Source organism: Notamacropus eugenii, chromosome 1, assembly GCF_028372415.1.
Source record: "Notamacropus eugenii isolate mMacEug1 chromosome 1, mMacEug1.pri_v2, whole genome shotgun sequence".
NCBI lineage: Eukaryota > Metazoa > Chordata > Mammalia > Diprotodontia > Macropodidae > Notamacropus > Notamacropus eugenii.
Genome location: NC_092872.1, coordinates 45406310 through 45427893, shown reverse-complemented (window position 1 = coordinate 45427893; position 21584 = coordinate 45406310). Strand labels below are relative to the sequence as shown.

Genomic DNA, 21584 nt, shown 5'->3' with positions numbered 1-21584 from the left:
ATGCATACATATTTGACAATTATCTTAACCAAGACAGTAATTCATTGATTGAGCTATAACAGCTTTGTGGAAGGGCAGAGATAAATAAGTTTTCTTTTTACTATGTTTATCTATGTCCACAGTTAGTAAGCTATGCTGGAATAACCAAGATAATTTCTAAGGAGGAGAAATATCTCAGGAATCTTCTTTTTCTTTTATCCCTCCCTGTACCCTAATCCTCTTACATGAGGCAGCTTGGTATAGTAGAAAGAAAATTAAACTTGGATTTAGGCAGGTGAGATGGTAAGGCCTAGGAAGACCATCAGATACTGTGGCAGGGAAGATGGTGAGGTGTGGAGGACCTTCATCTCACTAAAAGGAACAGACTTGGTGACTCTTAAGACACCCAAGTTCTACAGAGAAGTTATCCAGGATGGTGAAAAGATTAGAGATCTTACCATTCAAAGATTGGTTGAAGGAATTAGGGATATTAAACCTGAAGAAGTGAAATTTAGAATGGAGATGATAGCTATCTTTAAGTGTCTGAAGAGCTAATTTTGGAAGCAGGAACAAACTTGTTCTACTTGGCCCTAAAGAGCACAGGCCCTTCCAAATCTCAGATTCTTCACTAGCTTGCTGCTAGATCTAACAAAGCCAAGTCATTTAAAAAGCATTTGTAAATAAAACTGGGAAGAGCATACAAGTACAAGTAAAATGGAACAGATTTCTTTAGCATAGCTACAGGGTTGTATTTTTGTCATTTATTACAATAGATCTACCATATTTAAATGCTCCTACCTCAGTACTTGATGTGCTATTGGAGAGGAATGGCACTCAAGAAAATATAGTTAGGTACAGTAAACTTGTGTTGGAGGCCACACAATTTTTAAAGGCACTCAGGGATTGATTTTCAAGAGACTCCAAAATGGGGAAGATTTCAAAGAATGGAAAAATAATCACTAATTTTATAACAACAGCAACTACCCACTCACATGCTGACTTACTCCACTCATAATCTTTGTGAGAATGCTCTATGCAAATATGCTTGATGAGAACAATGGAAGGGAAAATGCCAGTTTTCTCAGACAATTTTCTACCATACATTACATATTCATAGTTATGCAAATGACTACAAAATACAAAGAATACAAGATCCCACTGGGTTCATTGTAGATTATAAAAAGCATCTGATTTGGCAGCACAAAATGCAATAGGTGTCTCCCATATATATATGGTAAGATCATTCAAAATTCATTGATAAATAAAATCAGAAACAACTATTCAACTATTCCCTATCAATATTAAGTGAAGTATAAAACAGAGATATACATTGGTCAAAGGTGAGCAAAGGTGTTTATTAGTGTCATGGAGGATGTACTAGGCAAAGTTCAAATGGTGGTGGGACTACATATGGAAGGCAGAATTGTCTAAGTGCTTCTGTTTACATATGATTTGGGGCTGACTGCATTAAGCTCCAGAACATTTCAGGGCATCTTGTCTCGGTCATTTCCAGTCAGCATCTACAGTCTTCTCCTCTCCCTCTCATCATAACAGCAGAATGCCTCTGGAACCAACCTAGTCTCTATTGGTGACATTCTGCCTTATCTTGCCCAGAACCAGGTCTCCACATCACTTACTTGCCAATTAGAAACCACACCACTGCATATCTTCCCCTTATGTGTTTTCTTCTTCTACGAGAATGTTCACTGCCTGAGGACAGTTTGTTTTGTTTCCTATGTTTGTATCTCTGGTGCCTAGCACAGCGCCCAACAGATGTTAAGCACTTGCTACTTATTTATGCATTCATTCATTCAGATACATGACCACTAAAAGCAGATTTATTTAGTAATCCACACAGGAAAAACCAAGCGGATGATGAAAACAAATTGCCCAGATTATGAGTACAATTAGATCAATATTCCTTTGAGTTTGAGTCCATCAAAACATCTGTATTGGACAGGCACTGCACATAATCAACTAAGCTCAGAAGAGAATAGGAAGCTGAAAGTATGGGAGGCAACATTTGGAAAATTGTATTGCACTTTTAATGATTCTAAACAGTGCCTTACTGCAATAATCCATCACTTAAATTATGAATACTCCTAGAGTAACGCTATATGCCTATGAATCACAGAACATAACAACCTCTGGAAAATCAAAGCTATCTGTGGCCCAAAGAGCAATGGAAAGATGAATAGATATGCAAGAATGATAGATGCTGCAGCAAGTCAATGATGAAATCATTAGGGAAATGGCATAAAGCCTTTCCATCATCTATCTATCACATGTATGGCCAAAAAGGAGGTGGGTTGATCGAGTGGTCAGAGTGAAGGATAAGAAATGAACAGCCAAATTGTTCTGTTACTATCTACAAAATAAGATGAGGTCCAGAGAAAGGCCTCTAGCACATTGAATAGACCCTCTCAAGCAAGAAGTAAACGGAAAGAACTGAGAAAGACCATACATGAGACTGTGGTGTCTACAGTGGAAGAGCAAAGGATTCAGAGTCAAAGGACTTGGGTTCAAATCCTTTCTCTCCCATTTACTACTTGAGTGACCCTGAGAAAGTCACTTAATATCTCTCAACCCCAGTTTCTTCATCCATAAAATGAGAAATTTGAACTAGCTAACCCCTACGCTCTAGTTCTAAACCTACGATGCTATGATCTCCTGGTTACTATTGCATCCAGTGAAGAAAATGAGATCTTATATTAACTGAGATAAAAATAATAGCTGACATTTGTACAATACTTTAAAGTTTGCATATATTATTCCAGGCAATTTTCACAAGCATTCTGTGAAGTATCACAGATATTATTATCCTCAGTTTACAAAGAAATGAGGTGGCCTGCCCAAGTACAGAGAGCATGGGAGAGGCAGTCAAGAGACCAAAGTTCTAGTGTTGATTCTGCAACAAATTATCTGTGTGGCTATTTTCCCTCTTTGTGCCTTAGTCTCCCCAACTGTAAGATGAGGGGGCTAAATGAGATGATCTCAAAGGTCCTTTTCCTTTCAAAAAGCATGTCTATAACTAGATCATGTGTGAAAAAGCATAGTATAGAGGAAAGAATGATAAACTAGAAATAAGAGGTCCTTGGTTTTTTCTAGTTCCTACCACATAAGGTCATGTGACCCTAGGCAAGTCACATTATTTCTCTGAGCCTTCGTTTCCTTATCTGCAAAACGGATATAATAATGGCATATGCCAGCCTCACAGAATTGTTGTGAGGCTTAAATCAAGTGGGACAATATATGTAAAATCATTTTAAAAAAACCCAAAACTTCTACAACTTATAAGGTTCGATTATTTACTAAGTCCCTACTGTGGAAATAATGAATCTGCTACGTAAAAAACTCCGGAGACTATGGAGGATGGAATATAAAAAAGAAAAAGCAGACAAAAATCTTGACCTCAAGTAGGTAAGCATACAAATACCTAATGATCACTTTGTGGAGCAACATCTCATAAACAAATTAACAAAGTGGAGACTGGATACTACATAGTGCTGAAGCACCAAATTCAGATGAGTGAGAAAAGGCAGACTGCTACTGAGTAAAGCACTGACTGGGTGGAAAGCCTGTCTTAGCCATTTACTAGCTGTGCTACTCTTGGGCAAGTTATTTAATCTCTCTTTGCCTCAGTTTCATCACCTGCAAAATGAGGGAGTTGAACTCAGTGGTCTGAGGTGCCTTTCATGGTTCTATGACTCTCAGAGCAGCATTTGTCTGATGACATTCTGTCCTTCTGTCTTAACAAAACGAAAGTTACAAACACCTGCTCTCTCTGAGCTATTTCACAAACCTTCATAGAGAGCTGTGATGCAATGAAAATAATATAAGACAGTCAAGGGGCCTGTGTCTGGGTTTAACTCTGCTATCCACTTATTGTGTGATCATGAGCAAGTGTTTTTGCTGCTCAAAGATTCAGTTTCCTCATCTGTAAAATGGGCGGTTAGGTGACGCAGTGAATACACTACTGGGGCTTCAAGTCAAGAAGATGCACATTCTGGAGTTCAAATCTGGCCTCAAACTCTTACTAGCTATATGACCCTGGGCAAGTCACTTAACCCATTTTACCTCAATTTCCTCATCTGTAAAATGAGCTAGAGAAGGAAATGGTAAATCATTCCAACATCTTTGCCAAGAAAACCCAAAATGGGGTCAGGAAGAGTCAGACATGACTGAAACAACTGAACGATAACAACAAAAATGGTGCTAATAATATCAGAACAATCAGTCTTATTGATTAGACAAACTATCTTAAAAGCTGAGAACCAGAATAAAAAGGGAAAGATTAAAAACCTTTTCCTCAATTTAATTTGTGAGATTGCCTCCTTGGAGAATACAGGATCATGGCTAGGCAACCTGGATCTCTGTTGGAAACAGGAGAGGCATTATAGTGAAGGCAAAAATCAGTGTTTAATAATTGGGGTGAACTTTCTGTAGAGATCTTCAGTAAAGCCCATACCACAATAAATTGCTGGAAGGGTAGTCCTTTCACTACCAATTTAAGGTTAACATTTGATGATGTTCATCAAATCTGACAGAGTTTTGGTAAATGACTACATTGCCTATTAGTTTGCTGTCCACCCAAGTATTACAAGGCTATAGCAACCATAAATCTTAATCTGCTGACAGCAGAAGAAGCTCTAACACATAGATATGATGCAAAGAAAGTGTCAAGTAGAAGCATGAATGCATATATAACCAGCTACAACATCTCTGCAGTATCAGGAGTCTGACGGATCCAAAGCCCAACCACATCTTGCCTGAGACTGGGCATCCCGATCTTTGTGCCTGCATTAAGAAAACAGGAAATGAACCATGTGTAGGCCTTGAGAAATGAGGTGTCATGGGAAGAGGCAATAAAAGAAAGGCTGATCTTAAATTAAAATTTCTTGAAATTAGGTTCAGTCTTTTGCTTTAAGCATCTGGTCACAGTCTAGGATTCAAATACAGTTCATAATTATGGAATAAAAGACACTGCCTAATTACTAAAAATCAGCTTTCAGGGCTTGGAACACATTATCCTTTGCAGTCCACGGTGGCTAGACGCACAGTCCATGCTCATCATGACTAATTCTTTAGGGATCCAAATGCATTGGCCTACCAAGAAGAAAGGGCTTATTTGTTTCTATAAGGTAAAAACTATCTAAAGCATAAATTTTACCTGCTCTCCTTCAGGTACCCTTTTAGGTCTTAGGTATAAGTTCCTTGGAAAAACAGGTCAACAGAGAGTAGGTAAATGACACAAATGTCAAGGCATTCAACAAACATTTACCACCTACTGTGTATGAGGGAATTAGATGCTAGGAATATAAAGACAAAATAAACAGCCTCTGCCCTCAAGAAGTTTCTATTCTATATGGAGTAGGAATATTGTTTATATACAGATATATGATAACCTGAGAAGGAAGAGAATACTAAAAATGAAAGGGCTCAGCAGGAGCTTCCTTTAGAAGGTGAGACACATGAGCTGAGCCTGGAAAGAAGCTAAGCAGTCTAACACGGCGGGGTGGGGAGAGATGGCCTGTGAAGTAAATGACATAGTGGCAAGACATTAAATCCCAAATGTGGGGAACAGCAAGTAGGCCAATTTGGTTGTAGTATGAAATACATGAAGGGGAATAATGCACAATTAAGCTGGAAAGGTAGGCTAAAGCCAGATTGTGAAGGGCTCTAAATAACAAACTAAAGAGTTGATATTTATCCTAGAGGCAACGGGAAAACCCTAATGATTTTTGCACAGGATAGTGAAATGATCAGCTGTGCATTTTAGGAATATTACTTTGGCAGCCATCTGGAGAATGAATTCAAGAGGGGAGAGACCAATTAGAAGCAGGGAGACCAATTAGAAGGCACCGCAATAGTTGAGGAGAAAGATGATGAAGGTCAGAGCCAAGGTCCAAATCTATGAAATAAGCAAAACTTTCCAATGCCATAAATTTGGGAAAGTTTCCATATTCCATGGAAGACATACATGTAGCTAATGGCTGAAGGGTGGCAGTGTGGTGTGAGCAAAGCACTATGCTGTATAGCAGGAAGACTAGGCTCACGTCCTCGTTCTCCTGCTCACGGGATGTTCTTGGGCAGGTCAACTCCCTTCTCTGTGCTCCCATTTTCTTCTCCATAGAATGAGAGACTTGAACTAGATGTTCTTTAGGGACCCTTTGGGGTCTCTCCAACTTTCTAAGTCTATATCCTAAAAGCCTTTCTGTCTGTGACATCCTGTTATTGTCTTATCTACCAACAAAAATAGGGCAGCAATTAAAGTGAAATAGGGCATTCTGCAGGATAGGTGGGTTCAATGGGGAAGATAATTAGTTGTCTTTTGGTTGGGCTGATTTGGATGTTTAGGTGATATCTAGGTGGCGATGTCCCAAAGGCAGAAGGTGGGGTGGAATTGGAACTCAGGTGAGAGAATGAGGATAGATATATAAATTTAGTAGTACTTTGCATAGAGATAGTCATCGAGATCACCGAGACTGAGGAGACAGACAACAGAAGACAGATAGAATCTTTAGAGACACAATATTACAGGCTGGATTAGGGATGATGACCCAGCAAAGGAGACTGAGGAGAAGACATCAGAGAGGAAGGAGGGCAGTTGACTAGTGATCTTCCAAGGTTTCTGTGCTTTCTCTTTATTGCTCTTAGCTTCTCACTTTGAGATCACTTCTTCACTTAAGGGAGAACAAATCTCTGTTCAACTTCACATCTTTTTAGTGGGACTCTCAAGTATAAGTTTCATATAAAAATACTAGAAAGAAATCCCCATTAAGAGCTGTAGATTAGATGGTATAAACAAGAGCAGAGCTTAGAGAAGTACATGACTAACATCCCATTACACTTAGAATTGGTGACTGTACCACTGTAATGAGTTTTATTTTGGAGATTTGAAAAATAATAACACACATTTATGTATCAATTTATAGCCTTACAGAATTCTTTGTTCACAACAGCCTTGTGAGATAAGTGTATTATTATCTCCAAATATCACCCCTTGGAGCATCTGAGCTCAAGTATATCAAGTATAACCACAGCACTCTTATGTTCTACTAAAAATCTTCTAATTTTATTCATTTTATTTGTTTACTGGTCCCTTTGTGTTATTGCCAGATAATACAGATGAAGAAATTATGCCTAAGAGAGGTTAAAGGGACTTTAACCACAGGTAGTAAACCACAGGTAGTAAGTTGCAGAAATGGGATTTCAGTCTAGGTCTCTTGACTTTAAAACTGTTCTTTCCAATATACTGCACAGCCTACATGGTATTCTATCTCTAGAAACTCTATCTAGAAAACTAAGAATGGTTCTAAATTAACAAGAGATTGGTGCTTTACTTCAAAGCCTTTCTGGCAGCTCCTAGTCCCTCAGATGGCTGCTAGAGTTGGGTACTCATGCCATCCCCTCCTGCCGTCCCATTTAGATAGAGATGTGATATCATGAACTCAAAGTAGAGAAAAATATGTCACAGGCATATAAAAACAGTCAAAGAAGGAGATCTCTGATCTTCCGTGAATTTGCCCCCTAGGATAGACAGGAGAATCCCACAAAGTATGCCTGTCATGTCTCAGGGAACATACACCTTTTACAATAGTCAGCAAAATCCTTACTAATAACATCCCCATAATAACCAAGTGTCTTATTTGAAAGAAAATGTTGTTTTTTCATCATCAGAGATTATCTGCTACATTTGCAGACCTGGTGCCATCCTTTGCGCTGAACTTTGCAAGGTGCTGTCCGTGAACCACGTCTTAGTGCTTCTTCTGTTTCTCTAAATAAAGGTCTCCTTCCAGAATCTGAAAAACATGAGAGCTACTTGGTAAGGCATGTGGTTTGAGAGTTCCACATTCCAGTATTGAACATAAAACCAGTAAGACAAAAATCTAAGCAGCATTAAAATCATTCATCTTTCCCTAAGGTAAATAAAGAAGGCACTTGAAAAATAAGGATGTTGTTCTCTACTGGGATTTTTCTGAAAGTTACATTCATCATCACCTTAAAATTTTTTGTATAGCATTTCAAAGTTTTGCGTACTTTATCTTTTTTAATCTTTATGACAATCCGGTGGAGGGTGGCAGAACAGGTATTAGGCCCATTTTCAGCTGAGAAAACTGATGCTCAGGGATATAAGTGATTTATTTGCTCAAGACCACTCAAGTGGCAGAGCTATGATGATAAACTAAGCCTCCCAGTTCTCCTTCCAGTGTTTTTTTTATCATGTCAATGATCTCAGAAGCAAATTTAACATTTATTTTAAGTTTATGGCACTCATTATTTATACCAACATGGGCTAAATATTGACTTCTTTTCACAAAGACTTGTGAACCTATCATATATTCTTCTGGACAGTGACAAAGAGTGTGGATATCACACTGCAGATGACTGCAGGGAAAGAAGAATTTGCAACTCTTCACCATTATGTTATACCATACAGCTTCTTCAAGTCTATTAAATGGTTAGAAGAATAATACATATCTTTGAAAGTCATTTATGTGTGCATACAAAGACTCTGCTGTCTCCTCACTGGGAATTTTCAAGTTAAAATTTCACTTGTTATCTTTATTTCTTATTTCTAATTATTCTTCTTACTTATTCAGAATCTTCATCCAAATTCCCTATATTGGATGTTTACAGAAGAGCAGAGTACAGATAAAGGCTTCAGAAAGATGAAAGGGAATGGCAAATACTTTCAGAATCCTAAGGGGAAGGAGAACCATTAGGGGTCCATGAACTATAGTTTATAAAACGATGATTTAAGAGAGTATGCTTTCCTAGTCCTTAATTTAAAAGAACAAAAATACAACTCTAGCTACTTCTAATCTAGCCTCAGGGTTTATTAACAGCACACAAACTAATGATGAACACTCTCAGAAAAACAGAAGCAGTGAGACAGGAGCTTCTGGGTAGCTTTCCTGCCTTCTTGGGTCCCAGTTCTGTTTTGGTTCTGGGAAAGAGAGTCACACATGTAGACCGCAACCCAAGGCCTAGGCTTTGTCCAGAACTATGTATCAATCTGGAATGGACTAAGAAGGCAGGGTAAATCAACTGAATAAATCAACAAATATTTATTAAGTACTTACTGTGTGCTAGGCACTGTACTAGGTGCTGGGGAAAATTAAATAATCCCTGCCTTCAGAGAGCTTACTTTTTATCAGGGGAGACAACATATACCTAAAAGGTTTATGCAAAATATACACACAAGAAATAAAGGGGGATTTCGTAGAGGAAGTTACTGGAACCTGGAGGGATCAGGAAATGTAGAAAAGTGGAACTTAAGAGAGAAAAAGTGAGAAAGCATTCTAATTATGGAGTCTTAGTCATGTAAAGGCAAACAGATGGAAGTGAATGACAGTCTGACTGGACCAGTAGGGTGCATGAAGAGGAGCAAAGCACAATAAGCCTGGAAAGATAGTTTGGATCCAGCTTTAAATACCAGACATAATGATTTGCATTCAATCCCTGAGGCAATATGGAGGCACAGAGTTTGTCGAGTAAGAGAGTGATACGGACTTAGGTTTTAGGAAAATTACTTTGGCAGCTGTGTTGTGAATGGATGGGAGAAGGGAGAGACTGGAGGCTCCGAGGTTTTGTGAGGTTAGCAAACTTACAAATGCACTAGTCTGGGACTAGAAACCTTTGGACACAGTAGTCCCTTGTAGACTACATAAGGATAAATATGTGGACTGGCAGCACCCCTTTATGTCAGGGGCTGAACTCATGGATTCATCAGACATCCTGTTGTTGTTCAGTTGTTTCACTCATGTCCAACTTGCCATGACCCATCTGGAGTATTCTTGGCAAAGACACAGGAGTGGTTTGCCATTTCCCTCTCCAGCTCATTTTATAGAGGAACTGAGGCAAACGGAGGTGAGTGACTTGTCATAGAGCTGGTAAGTATCCACGGCCAGATTTGAACTAAGAATGAGGAATCCTCCTGACTCAGGCCTGGTACTCTGTCCACTGTGCCACCTGGCTGCCCCTACTCATACTAGCTGCTTTTATTCACATATTCCCTCTCCTCACTCTGGGGAAAGGGGCTTGTTCTAAAAAGTAAACCTCAGGGATCCTATCTAGCCATCTAAGGAAGGAAGATGGTGTAATGGACAAAACACCAACCTAAGTGGAAGGGAAACCTGGGTTTAGTGCTCAGCTCCAACACTGACTAGCTGTGGGACTATGAGCAAGTCACTGACTCTCTAAAGCCTCAGTTTCTTCATGTGTAAAATTTAAAAACAAAAATTCCTTTACTACCATCTAACAGGATCATTATGGAAAATGTGCTTTGAAAACCTGAAAACACTATATAATAAAATGAGTTATCATAACATGGCTCCTAAGTTTTAAAAGAAACTCCAACTTACCATGTGTCCCTTCTGCATGTGAAGCACTTCTGGGGAAATCTGGAAGAATGGCTTTCCTTGGAGAGGTTTTCAGCTCTGAATTAGCTCCATTAACGTAAACTGAAAATCCTTGCTCCAAGTGCTCTAGTCTTAGTTGCATGGGGTCCTTGGTTTTCAAATGCTTTAATATCCTGGAAGAGAAATGACAGTCAGTACCTGAGAGGGAGACTACACAGTACAGCTTACAAGTCTGCGTTACTGTACCCACTGACAGCAAGGATGCCAGTTCATAGGCTGAATGCTAACAACTGTCTAAGTGAAGGCAATTGTGGGGCCCAGCTGTCCTTATGCAAACATATTTATAAGAGGCCTATTTCACACACAGAGAAACAGCAAGAGTTAGACTATTACTGACTACTTCAACAGCATTTTCTTCCATTCTAATTTTAATTTTAATACACATTATAAAAATGAACTCTCACACTTCTCACCCCAGGGTGACTGAGATACAGAGGAGGCTATTACATATATCATTATCTCTCATACTAAAAATGGCTCTTTCCAGTGGAGTTATTCTTCATTCTAATGTGGCAAAATGATCGATGTACGACGGGGCTTGCTTCCACGCTGTGCAAGGCACAATCTACTGTTTGGTTTGGAGTTGTTGTCTGTGAGGCCCACTGTTTCTTCTTTATGTCCAATCTATTGTTTTGATGAAGACTCAGACACTCAGCCTCTTACAGTGTGAAAGTGGTCAGTTTCCAATTCTTGCTGCTTCACTGCTTCTAAGAGAGTTCTGACACATTCCTCTGTTCCCTTCCTGATGGTTTTCCCCTAGTTGGCCAGTTGGCAGGTATTCTTAAATTGTGCATTCTTGTCACCCATTTACTTGAGGCAAAGAAATTGAAATGTGATGAGTACAGTTCCTGAGTTTATACAGTGACTGGTGTCACTCCTCATTTCATTACTAGACAATGCCCACCTTCCAACGATATGTAGTTATTAAATTACAAGTGTCTATGCAACCAATACTAGCAAAGAGTTCAGAGTGGGGTTTGGTCCTGCTAAGGAATTGGAACATACTTTTCTAGCAATGAAGGAGAAGAATGGACCACAATATGCAAAATGGTCTGGACTAAATTGAGCTTTGTTCATGCAATGCTTGCCAAGGGAAATAAAATAATCACAACAATGACACTAACAGCAATAATAGCAATAAAGGGGGCATGAATAATACCTGAAGGATTCCAAAACACTTCATACACGTTAGTGTATATCCTCATTTGATGCCCCAAACCTCCCTGGGAAATAGGCACCACAGTTATCATTATCCCCATTTTTACAGAAGAGAAGACTGAGGATCAGAGCAGTTAAGTAACTTGCCCATGGCCACACAGACCATGCCAGAGATGGGGTGCCACCTCAAATTCTGCTTATGCTGAATGAAGCACTCTTTCCACTAAATCACAGTGCCTCTCCAAAAACAAGATGCCCATGAAAGCAAGGGTAGTAATATCTGGCTTCAATGGAGCTGCCCTATATTAATGTATGAATAGGCAGGCTGAATAACAAAGAGCAGATACTAGCTGTTACCTGGGGCAAAAAGGACAAAATGGGGTATCAGTCTGTATGAGAAATGAGGAGTTCTGCAGAAGGCCAGAGATGTTAAAAAAAAGCCTAGAAGGGCACAGTGATGGAAGAGGGGGTAGATGGGACTGCCTCGGGAGGTTTGACTATACTTCTGCTACTAGGGCTAAGCTGGTGGTTTACATCAGCATTTCCATCTGAGACTGATGTAGCCAGGTTACTTAATGAGAACATACAGAATGAATGCTACTGCTGTCTCTTAAAGAAAGCTTTTTGTTACATTCTGTAGGTTTGCAAAGCAATTGTGCAGGGACAGAGGGAGGAGCCAGGTGAGGCTTGTGGGTATGACTGGGCAGCATGGATCTAGGAAGGAGTAAGGAGAAACCTTTATTAAGCTCTTCCTGTGTGTGAGGCTCTGGACTAAGTGCTTTACAGTTGTGATCTCTTTTGACATGGAGGGCTGAACACTAAGGTACGCCCTACTTTGTTCAGTCATTTTTCAGTCATGTTCAACCCATTTGGGATTTTCTTGGCAAAGATGCTGGAGTAGTTTGGCATTTCCTTCCCCAGCTCATTTTAGAGATGAGGAAACTGAGGCAAACAGGGTTAACTGACTTGCCCAGGGTCACACAGCTAGTTAGTGTTGAAGCTGGATATGAACTCAGGAAGATGAGTCTTCCTGATTCCAGATCCAGTGCTCTATCCACTGTGCCACCCAGCTACGTAGCATACCCCAAGTATGTACTATGCATGTGTATTTATGTTCCTTTCATCTTTGGCTCCTACGTGCATAGATTTAGAGTTAGAAGGGACCTTGAAGGTTATTTAGTTCAAGTCCTTCATCTTTACAGATGAGAAAAGTGAGGTGCAAAGAGTTAAGTGACTCATCGTGGGTGGCACAGGTAATAAATGCCCAGACATGGGATGTGAACTCTGGTCCTCTTAAATCATGGGTTGTGACCCCACATGGGACTGGGGGTCAGAAGCACTGAAGGGATTGTAAGTGGAAAAAGTTTAAGAAGCCCTGCTCCAGACTCCTGTCACTTTTGCTCCTTTTGCTCAAGGCTACCATCCAGAGCTCCCAGGCTACCCTCCTTTTGGGCACAGCAGAATGGAAGTTCCTAGGGGGCAGAGATTATCATGACAGTCTTAGCATCTTGTGGAGTGACACAGTAGGGTTTGCTTTGTTTTGCAGGAACATAATAGGTTTTTTGTTTTTAATCTTCCATAGAATTTTTTTTGTTTTTACAATATGTTAATTTCCCAATTTCCCTCCTCCATCTAGAAAGCCATCCTTTTTAATAAAGGAGAGAAAAACTAAAACTAGTTCAGCCAAACTAACCTACACATCGACCAATTCCCACAGCAGATGCACTATTCCACATTCATACCCCGATACTACCCTCTCTTCCACTTGTGCTGTCCCAAAATAAGGGAGACACATTTTCCTATTTTTTTCTAAAGTGTTTTGTTCCAATGGTTTTTTGTTCTTTCCATTGACATTGCTGGAGTCATATGTATATTGTTTTCCTCTATCTTTTTGCTTTACTTATAGTTCCTACAAAAGCTCATTTCCTTCTGTTTTTCTCTATATCCTTTGCATACATTTATAGTTTATTGTATAATAATATTACATTCATGAATCATAATTTGTTTAGCTATTTCTCAAATGCTGGACATCTACTTTGTTTTCCAATCTTTGCTACTACAAATATCTTGTGTATATGGGACATTTCTTTCTATCTTTGACCTCCTTAAGGTACAAATGAGCAAAAGGTAAAAAGGAGAAGATTTAAGTTTTATGTTAAGAAGAAAATTCATAAAAATTAGCATTGTCCAAAAGCAGAAGGGCTTCCTGGGAGGTTGTGCGTTCCTCCACGATGCAGATCTCCAAGCAGAGAATGAGTAACTACTGTTGAGTACAGTATAGGAGGATTCTCTGAAGTCCTTAATTGTCCACTGAGATCTCTTCGAACTCTTAAAAACTGATTTTGTGATTCCTGGCCCTGAGAACCTCAGTTTGGATTTCCCTCACTATCTTGATGGCCATCCTCTGGACATAATCAAGTTGTCAATACAATACTCCAAATATGGTCTTATTAGGGCTTTACAGAGCGATCTTCTATCAGAAAGTGATATTCCTGATCATAATGTTAGAGCTGAGAGGGATCTCAGACATTATATTCTTCAACCACACTGCTTTTCAGATGAGAACACTTGAACCCAGAGATGTTAAGAAACTTACCTGAGGTCATAAGATAATTAGTAAGAGCTTGTACTAGAACACAGCTTCCCAATGTGGTTTAAATTAGCCTAGTCAACACGAAATTGGCTCTGTTCCAGTTTTAAATAGCCTCAAGATATTAAAAATTGCCATAGAACAGCTGTATTTCTACAGAAGATATCCTAATGATACACAAGGTTATCTTAAGTTTTTCCTGACTGGAATCACTTATAGTCACATGGTCTCTTGCTGTGAGAAACCTAAGGAATTAGCAGCAGGCCTATTTCAATAACAGGACACTGACTATTCCATCTAAAAGCAAACAGCAGTGAGCTTGAAATTAGTGGGAAAAAAATTCTAATACTGATAAGACTTTTTTAGAAATAAAACTTCTTTCAAACTAGACAATACTGTTTTGAATCCAGTCACTTTCCTGTCCTCTATCACATCTGTTATAATCAAACTTCAAAAGATTTACATATGTTAGTACATAAAATGATTTGTAACTATAAAGTACTTATTATTGTGAGCTGTTATTATTTTTATTATTATAATCCCAGAGACAGATTTCATTCCAGGCACTTGGAATTAACTCAATCTCCTTTAACATGAATGTAAAATGAATTAATCTTTACACAAAAAGAATGCTTACAATTTCTACTTCAAAGTACTCTTCCAACTCAGTATGTGATGACGGACTAAATAGGATTTGTATAATCATTCAACAAAGTTTTATTAAGTATCTACTAAGTACACGTACCATATAAAAGTTGCTGGGGGAAAAAGACACAAAAATAAATAAGAGATAAACCCTCAAAGATCTTACAAATGAATAGGTAAGTTAGGAAGACAAAATAAAATATGTTAAGTGCATAAGAGGAGTACAAAGATCATCAGCTAAGGGAAAAATCATTCCTTGTTTAGGTTGGGGAGGCATATCAGGAGAATCAGATTTCTGTCCTACTCTACGTATTCTAGTTTTGTTATTTAACAATTAGAGAAGACCTAGAAGGCTGATCCTACAAACTGTACTCCCACACATGTACTGTCAAAATATGTCTTTTCATGAACACAAAAATCAGCAGTGAAGCAAAAGGTGGCTAAACAGTTTGTTAAAACTCAAATGTGCCAATCAATGAATTGGAAGAGAAACTGAAGCTTGGATAGTGAAAGCTGAATTCTAAATCCATGAGTAAAAATTTTAATCTGCAATACTTTCTTCTCAAGTTCCACCTATTTGTAAAAAATAACACATCCTTTGCCACCAATAAGGACTGTTAGTGACTATATCTTACCGATTTCTCTGCTGAAGCAATATTAAATACTCATCATGTTTCTCATCAAAGTCCGTCACCATGTCTTTAGTATAACCCTGAAATGAAAAAAAAAAAAAGGATGTTTGTTATAGAAGAGCATTACTAACAACAGCCACACGCCCAAAGTGAAAACACTCAGGGTGCTTTTGACGAAAGCACAACTCCCTGAACACACTGCTGGAAAACATTCTACAGCAAACACCCAAATCCCATGAGAAGGTCTGGTGATTTAATGGGTCTTTTCTATGTCTAATTTTTTTGATCTCTGAAAAAGATTGCATCCTTTAGCCTCCCCATTGTTGATAATTCCAAGTATCTTTAAAATCGAGTATTCTGAAAATATTCAGATTTTTTTCTATCACTTTTTCAATAGCATTTAGTACTTATCTCAGTAGTCAGAGCTAAATCTTACCAAGAAATGGAATACAGACAGTGATTATGTCAGCTTGAAAACTTTACAATCTGTGACAAGTTAAGGAAAACAATTTTAAACAAAATAGCAAAACAAGCTACCTACAGCAAAACTAGAATACATGTGAAAATCATTGATTTCCAAGAGGAGTGGCCAGAGGAAACAAATAAATATAAAATGTTATCAATCATTCTCCTACTAGAGATGCAGTGTGGCATAATAGATAGAGGGTTGACTTTGAAGACAAAAAGACCTGAGTTCACGTCCTATACCTTACTATTAGCTGTATAACCTTTGAGAAGTCACTTACCTTTTCAATATATGAAACTCAAAAAGAAAGGGATCTCTGTCAGTCACAAATTAATTTAGAAAACCACAAATTAATATTATTTATGTTGTGTTGCATTTTTATTTATTTTGTTAAACATTTCGCAATTACATTTTAATCTGATTTCTGCCACATGTGGGGGTTTGGAAGCCTGAAGTTTGACACCTCTGCAAAGGGACAAAGAAGGAGGTGTCAACTTGCATTTGTAAAAGGAGCTTCCTCTCTAGGAGTAAATTCCTTAAGCCAATGAAATCATAGGTCTGTAAACTGTTCCACCACATTCCTGAAATGGTTCTCTCAGCAGCAAGCAATCATCCTTCTAGTCAAACTCAATGTCCTTTCTTTGTCCCTCTTAACCTCAATTTCTTTACCAACTATTTTCTGCAACTGTCTTTTCTTAAAAAAATATTTTTCCAATTACAAGTAAAAACAATTTTTAACATTCATTTTTTTAAATTTTGAGTTCTAAATTCTCTCTCTCCTTCCCTTCTTTCCCCCCTCATTGAGAGGGCAGATAATTATACATGGACAGTTATGCAAAATATATTTTAATATTAGTCACGTAAAAAGAAAAGAGACAAAAAAATCAACATAAAAAAGTAAAAAATAGTAAAAAAAAATGTATACTTTGATGTGTATTTAGACTCCATCAGTTCTTTCTCAGAATGTGGATAGCATTTTTCATCATGAGTCCTTCAGAACTGTCTTGGATCTTTGTATTTCTAAGAATAGCTAAATCATTCAGCTGATTATCATATAATATGCAACTTACAGTCTTAAAGAATTTCCTAGAGGACAGTTAATTATCCTTAGTATTTCTCAAAACCCTCTTTGCCCTTAGTTTCTGAGATAAAGGAGTATACTGACTTTTCTTCTCTCTATTTATTCTCTGTCTCCTCTTACCTTCTTTATTATTCAGTTCTTTCAGTTGATTCTGACTCTTTGTGATCCCTTCTGGGGTTTTCTTGGCAGAGATACTAGGAGTGGTTTGCCATTTGCTTCTCCAGCTCATTTTACAGATAAGGAAACTGAGGCAGGCAGGATTAAGTGACTTGCCCGGGGTCACATAACAAGTGTCTGAGGCCACATATGAACTCAGATCTTCTTCCTGACTCCAGGTCCACCATTCCATCTAACTACCCCTAAACATCCTTCTAACCATAGTTAAAACTGTGATCTTCTAGTCTGCCTACCTATGACCATTCCATTCTCATGGATTCAACCATTATTTCTACGCAAATAACTTCTGAATCTCTATCTTCAGTTGTCTACTGGAAACTCCACCATCAACTAAAACTTAACAAGTCAAAACTGAACTTGTCATCTTTCCCCTAAATGGCTTTCCTACATTTACTATTTTGGTCAGCAATACTGCCATTCTCACAGTAGAAGCTAGGAACCTTGGAAACATCTTCCACCCTTCCCTCTCCTTTACTCCTTGTATCCAATACCACTGAATCCTAATTTTACCCCCTTTGGGAATATTCCTCATATTTTCCCCTTCCCCTGGATTCCTATTGCCATCCTCTAGGTCTTCCTACTTCCTCATAACTGAATCACTGGATTAGTTTTTCCTGTGTAGACTCCCTGGTTCCAGTCTTTCTCCTTTCCAAATTGATCCTACCAAACACTACCAGTTGAATCTTCTAAGAATAAAAATAATGAAAAATACTGCCCATGTCTCGACAGTGATGAACTAAAATAGGCAGAATGAGATACATACTTTTGCATATGGCAAATATGGGACTTTGCTTTGCTTGACTATGCAAAAGTTCACAAGGGTTTGGATTTTCTTCTTTGACTTGATTCCCCATGGGGTGGGGAATGTGGATGGGGAAAAAAAACTAACTTTATTCATTAAAAAAAATTAATTTAAAAAATAGTAGTGTTTTCAACAGGTCATATCACTGTTGTGACCTACAATGGTTGGAACACATTCCATACCCAAACCAAATTAAACTGCTCTCTGTACTTCCTGCTTTACTTATGGTTCTGTTGATGTTGGAGCTCATGCTTAGTGGCCTCCTCCCTTCCAGCCACCTCTATCTAATGATATCAGCTATTTCTTCCTTTAAGACTAAGATGCAGTCTCCCCCACAAAGTATTCCTTGACATTTGTAGGTTCTTCACATTTTGCCTAATCTCATTTTCTCTCTTGGTTATGGCCCAGTCTCTCTTCCCACCCAAGAACCATTGATAGTTCCCTGACAATCAGTGCTTCAGGACAGAGAACAAACTCATCAGCTGTCCAGTTAAAAAGCCCTTCGTGCTCTCATTCCAGACTTCCTTTCCAGGCTTACTTCCCATGTACTGCTCTTCTTTCAGTTCCTCACACTCAGAATCCCCTCTCTTGCCTGCACTCCTCTGCGTCTGTTATTCCCCATCCCTGTTCTAATGCCACCTCTTGAAATCCCTGCTTCCTTCACAGTTCAGCTTATATACCATTTCCTGTGTAATCCTTGGGAACCTCAGAGTTGGTGGTGCTCTCTCCTTCCACAAATAATCATTTATGTATTTATGCTCCCATGTTGCTTGTGTGTTGTACAGTGGACTTAAAGCTTCCCTAGGGCAGGGTCTGATATGTTTTATCTTTGCCTTTCTGGTGCCTGGTACAGTACCTTATACATAGCATAGTAGGACTTTAAATACTTGATGGATTGCATTTGTATATTCATCCTTCCCAACAGGTTGTAAGTTCCTTGAGAGACTGGTCAATATTATATCTATTTTTATATCCCTAACACAATAACTTGCACACAGAAGACACTTAATAAATATTTACTAAATTCAATGGCCTTCTATTACCTAGCACATCATCAAGGCCTGTATACTCTGATGTTACCCCACTGTTATTGCCCTTTTTAAGTCCAATGTCCACCCTTTACTACAGTAAGCCCAATTCCAAACACTTTAATGGATGCTTTACTTCAAAAAGAATGACCTTTTCATGGTTCCCTCTCCACAAATCACTGATTTCCTCCTTTTGGCTTTTGCACATACTGTTTTCCTGGATTGGTGTGTCTTTTCTTTACATTTTCACCTAATTCAAATCCAATCCATCTTTCAAAGCTCAACTCAATTCCCATCTCTTCCATGAAGCTTCTTCTGACTACTCTAGTCAACATTCCAATCCTTTCTCTGAAGCCTATACTCCATTAGATAAGTGATTTTATCAATGTGGATACTTCCTCCAATGACGCAAGTCATAAACCATTTATGCCTAGTTCACCCTATATGGCTCTCAAAAATTCATCACTGAAGATTCATTCAACATGCTGAGAAGGCTTTCTCATTTCAGCATGCAGGTTTATCTATTGGTATTTCTTGCTCTCACTCACTATATTATATATCCCTCTTTCATTCAAGGAATATATTTTTATGACATCTTTTACATCACTTTTTCTGCATATTTTTCCAGTTATAATGAGCTGTGGGTTATTTATGTCCACCGTGTCCCTCTCCATTGCCATTTTAAGTATTTATCAACTTTTCAGAGACTAAAATGTTCCAGTATCTGCAGCCACATAATATCACTGGAAGAAGATTGGCTTTTAAAAGGTAGGGAGTAGAAAGGGGGAGAAGACAGAGCTTTTTATTTTGGGGGAGAAGTTTTGATAACATTTTAAAATACTTAACAAAGTCTATTATATTCATTTCTAGACAGACTTTTTAGGATTCCTAAATAGAGTTAATTGACTAGCAAGACAAAATCTACTTTAAAAGTAGCAGAAAAAGCAGCATTTCCCTGGAGCAAATAACTGCCAACCATTTAACCTTTGCTGGGAGCATGGACTACGTCTGACTAAAAAATTCTCAGTGGATAAAATTCAATGAACTAAAAGATCCTTCTATTCCAAATATAGATAATTTGATTCCCAAGTATAGCAATGCCTCATTTACCTAGCATCTTAGGGGTATAAGCTGTTTCATAGAAGTGAATGTTGCAGATTCCTAAAGTGTTCCCCTCCACGAGTACCAATGTTTAATTAAAAAATTGTTACCATAAAATAAAGTATGACCTTTTCTTGATGACGCAGAATCATTGTAGTTTATACCCAACTATGGAGTATATATAAGAAAAAAAGTAAAAAACAGATCTTAAGTAACAGAAAGGAAATCTGATCTATGTCAGAAGGTTGGAGAGAAGCAGAATGTCACACAGAGAAGAAAGAGAAGAAGGTACACCAAATACATGGAGCTAAAACAAACAAGTGGAAGGGTCTTCTAGATAGGAGAGCTGGATGCTCTGAGGAGGAAGCAGCTGCTTATCCTCCAAGAAATAATGAAGTAGAGTCAAAGAATCTATAAGGTTGGCAATCATCCAGTAAGTGTCAGAGGAAGAAGAGAGAGTAGCAGTGGTTGGTGATTCCTTGTTCAGGAGCACTGAGGCAGTTAGATGACAACAATAACGGAAAGGACTGTTGTATTCCTTAGTTAGGCATCAATAACAAAACATCAGAAAAAAATGACATGGCCAAAAGGAACCTAGAATTGATTCCTAGAGATTACAAAACCTTAGTCAAGATATCAGAGAATATAGGAACTCAGTTGTTTACATCACCACTGCACACAAAAAGCAAGAGATTCAGAAGAGAAAAGCTGACTAGGGAAGGGGACATCTGGCTAATGAGGTAATGCCTCCGGACCATTCTGGACCATGACTTAAAATATAAGAATGACAGGCTTCTGTCTATCTAACAAAAGCTAGGCTAGTAAGACTGTATTTACCTGGTGTCTTACAAATTTAATTGTGAGGAAGATGTTCAACATACACCCATACACCCTTTCCCCCACCACAGAGAATATAAACAAAGAAGAACTGATGGCTTCTTGTTTGAGTCAAAGATTAGGTGTGAACCTAATTAGGTGTGTTCATTAGGTTTCTACTGAATCAAATCAAAAGTGTAAACTGAATCCAAACAGTTCTTTATTCATTTTGGGGAAAGTAAAATACCTTGATCACTGGACGATATCCATAGGAAATGGATTGAGACTGAAAGAAGGAACCATAAATACTGCTAGATCTATGCATATCATAGCAGGTGAGTTCCAAGTCCAGAAGAAGATTCTAACAAACAACCATTCTAGAGGTGACTAAGGGAAGAGTCCTTGGGGGAAAAGTGAAGACTAAGTCATCTCTCTCCTCTCTACTTCACCCCTCCTTGGCCAGAGGATGACCATATGAACTTCAAGAGATCAGAAGATCTGGACTTTCCATTAGCATCAGTAGCAATGTCCCCAAAACATCAGTGGCCAATGACAACACATACATCAGGAGTTGAGAGATGTACCACGGACAAACTAAAAACACTGAGGAAAGTTAGCTGCAGGAGTCCACAATAGCATCAAACTTTGAAGCCCAAAAAAGAACTACTTAAGGGGAACTCTATGA

General features: G+C 38.4%; 1 protein-coding gene across 3 annotated transcripts in view; it reads right to left on the bottom strand.

The window, feature by feature from the left end:
• The window catches only part of KATNIP (katanin interacting protein), a 213207-nt gene that overhangs the window by 131517 nt on the left and 60106 nt on the right, over positions 1–21584 (bottom strand). For all 3 annotated transcript variants that reach the window (XM_072598101.1, XM_072598109.1, XM_072598116.1), the window contains 3 exons: positions 15432–15508; positions 10347–10516; positions 7684–7781 (listed from right to left, as the gene is read on the bottom strand). In XM_072598101.1, coding sequence (XP_072454202.1) covers positions 7684–7781; positions 10347–10516; positions 15432–15508 — 345 coding nt within the window. The remainder of the gene's footprint in view (positions 1–7683; positions 7782–10346; positions 10517–15431; positions 15509–21584) is intronic.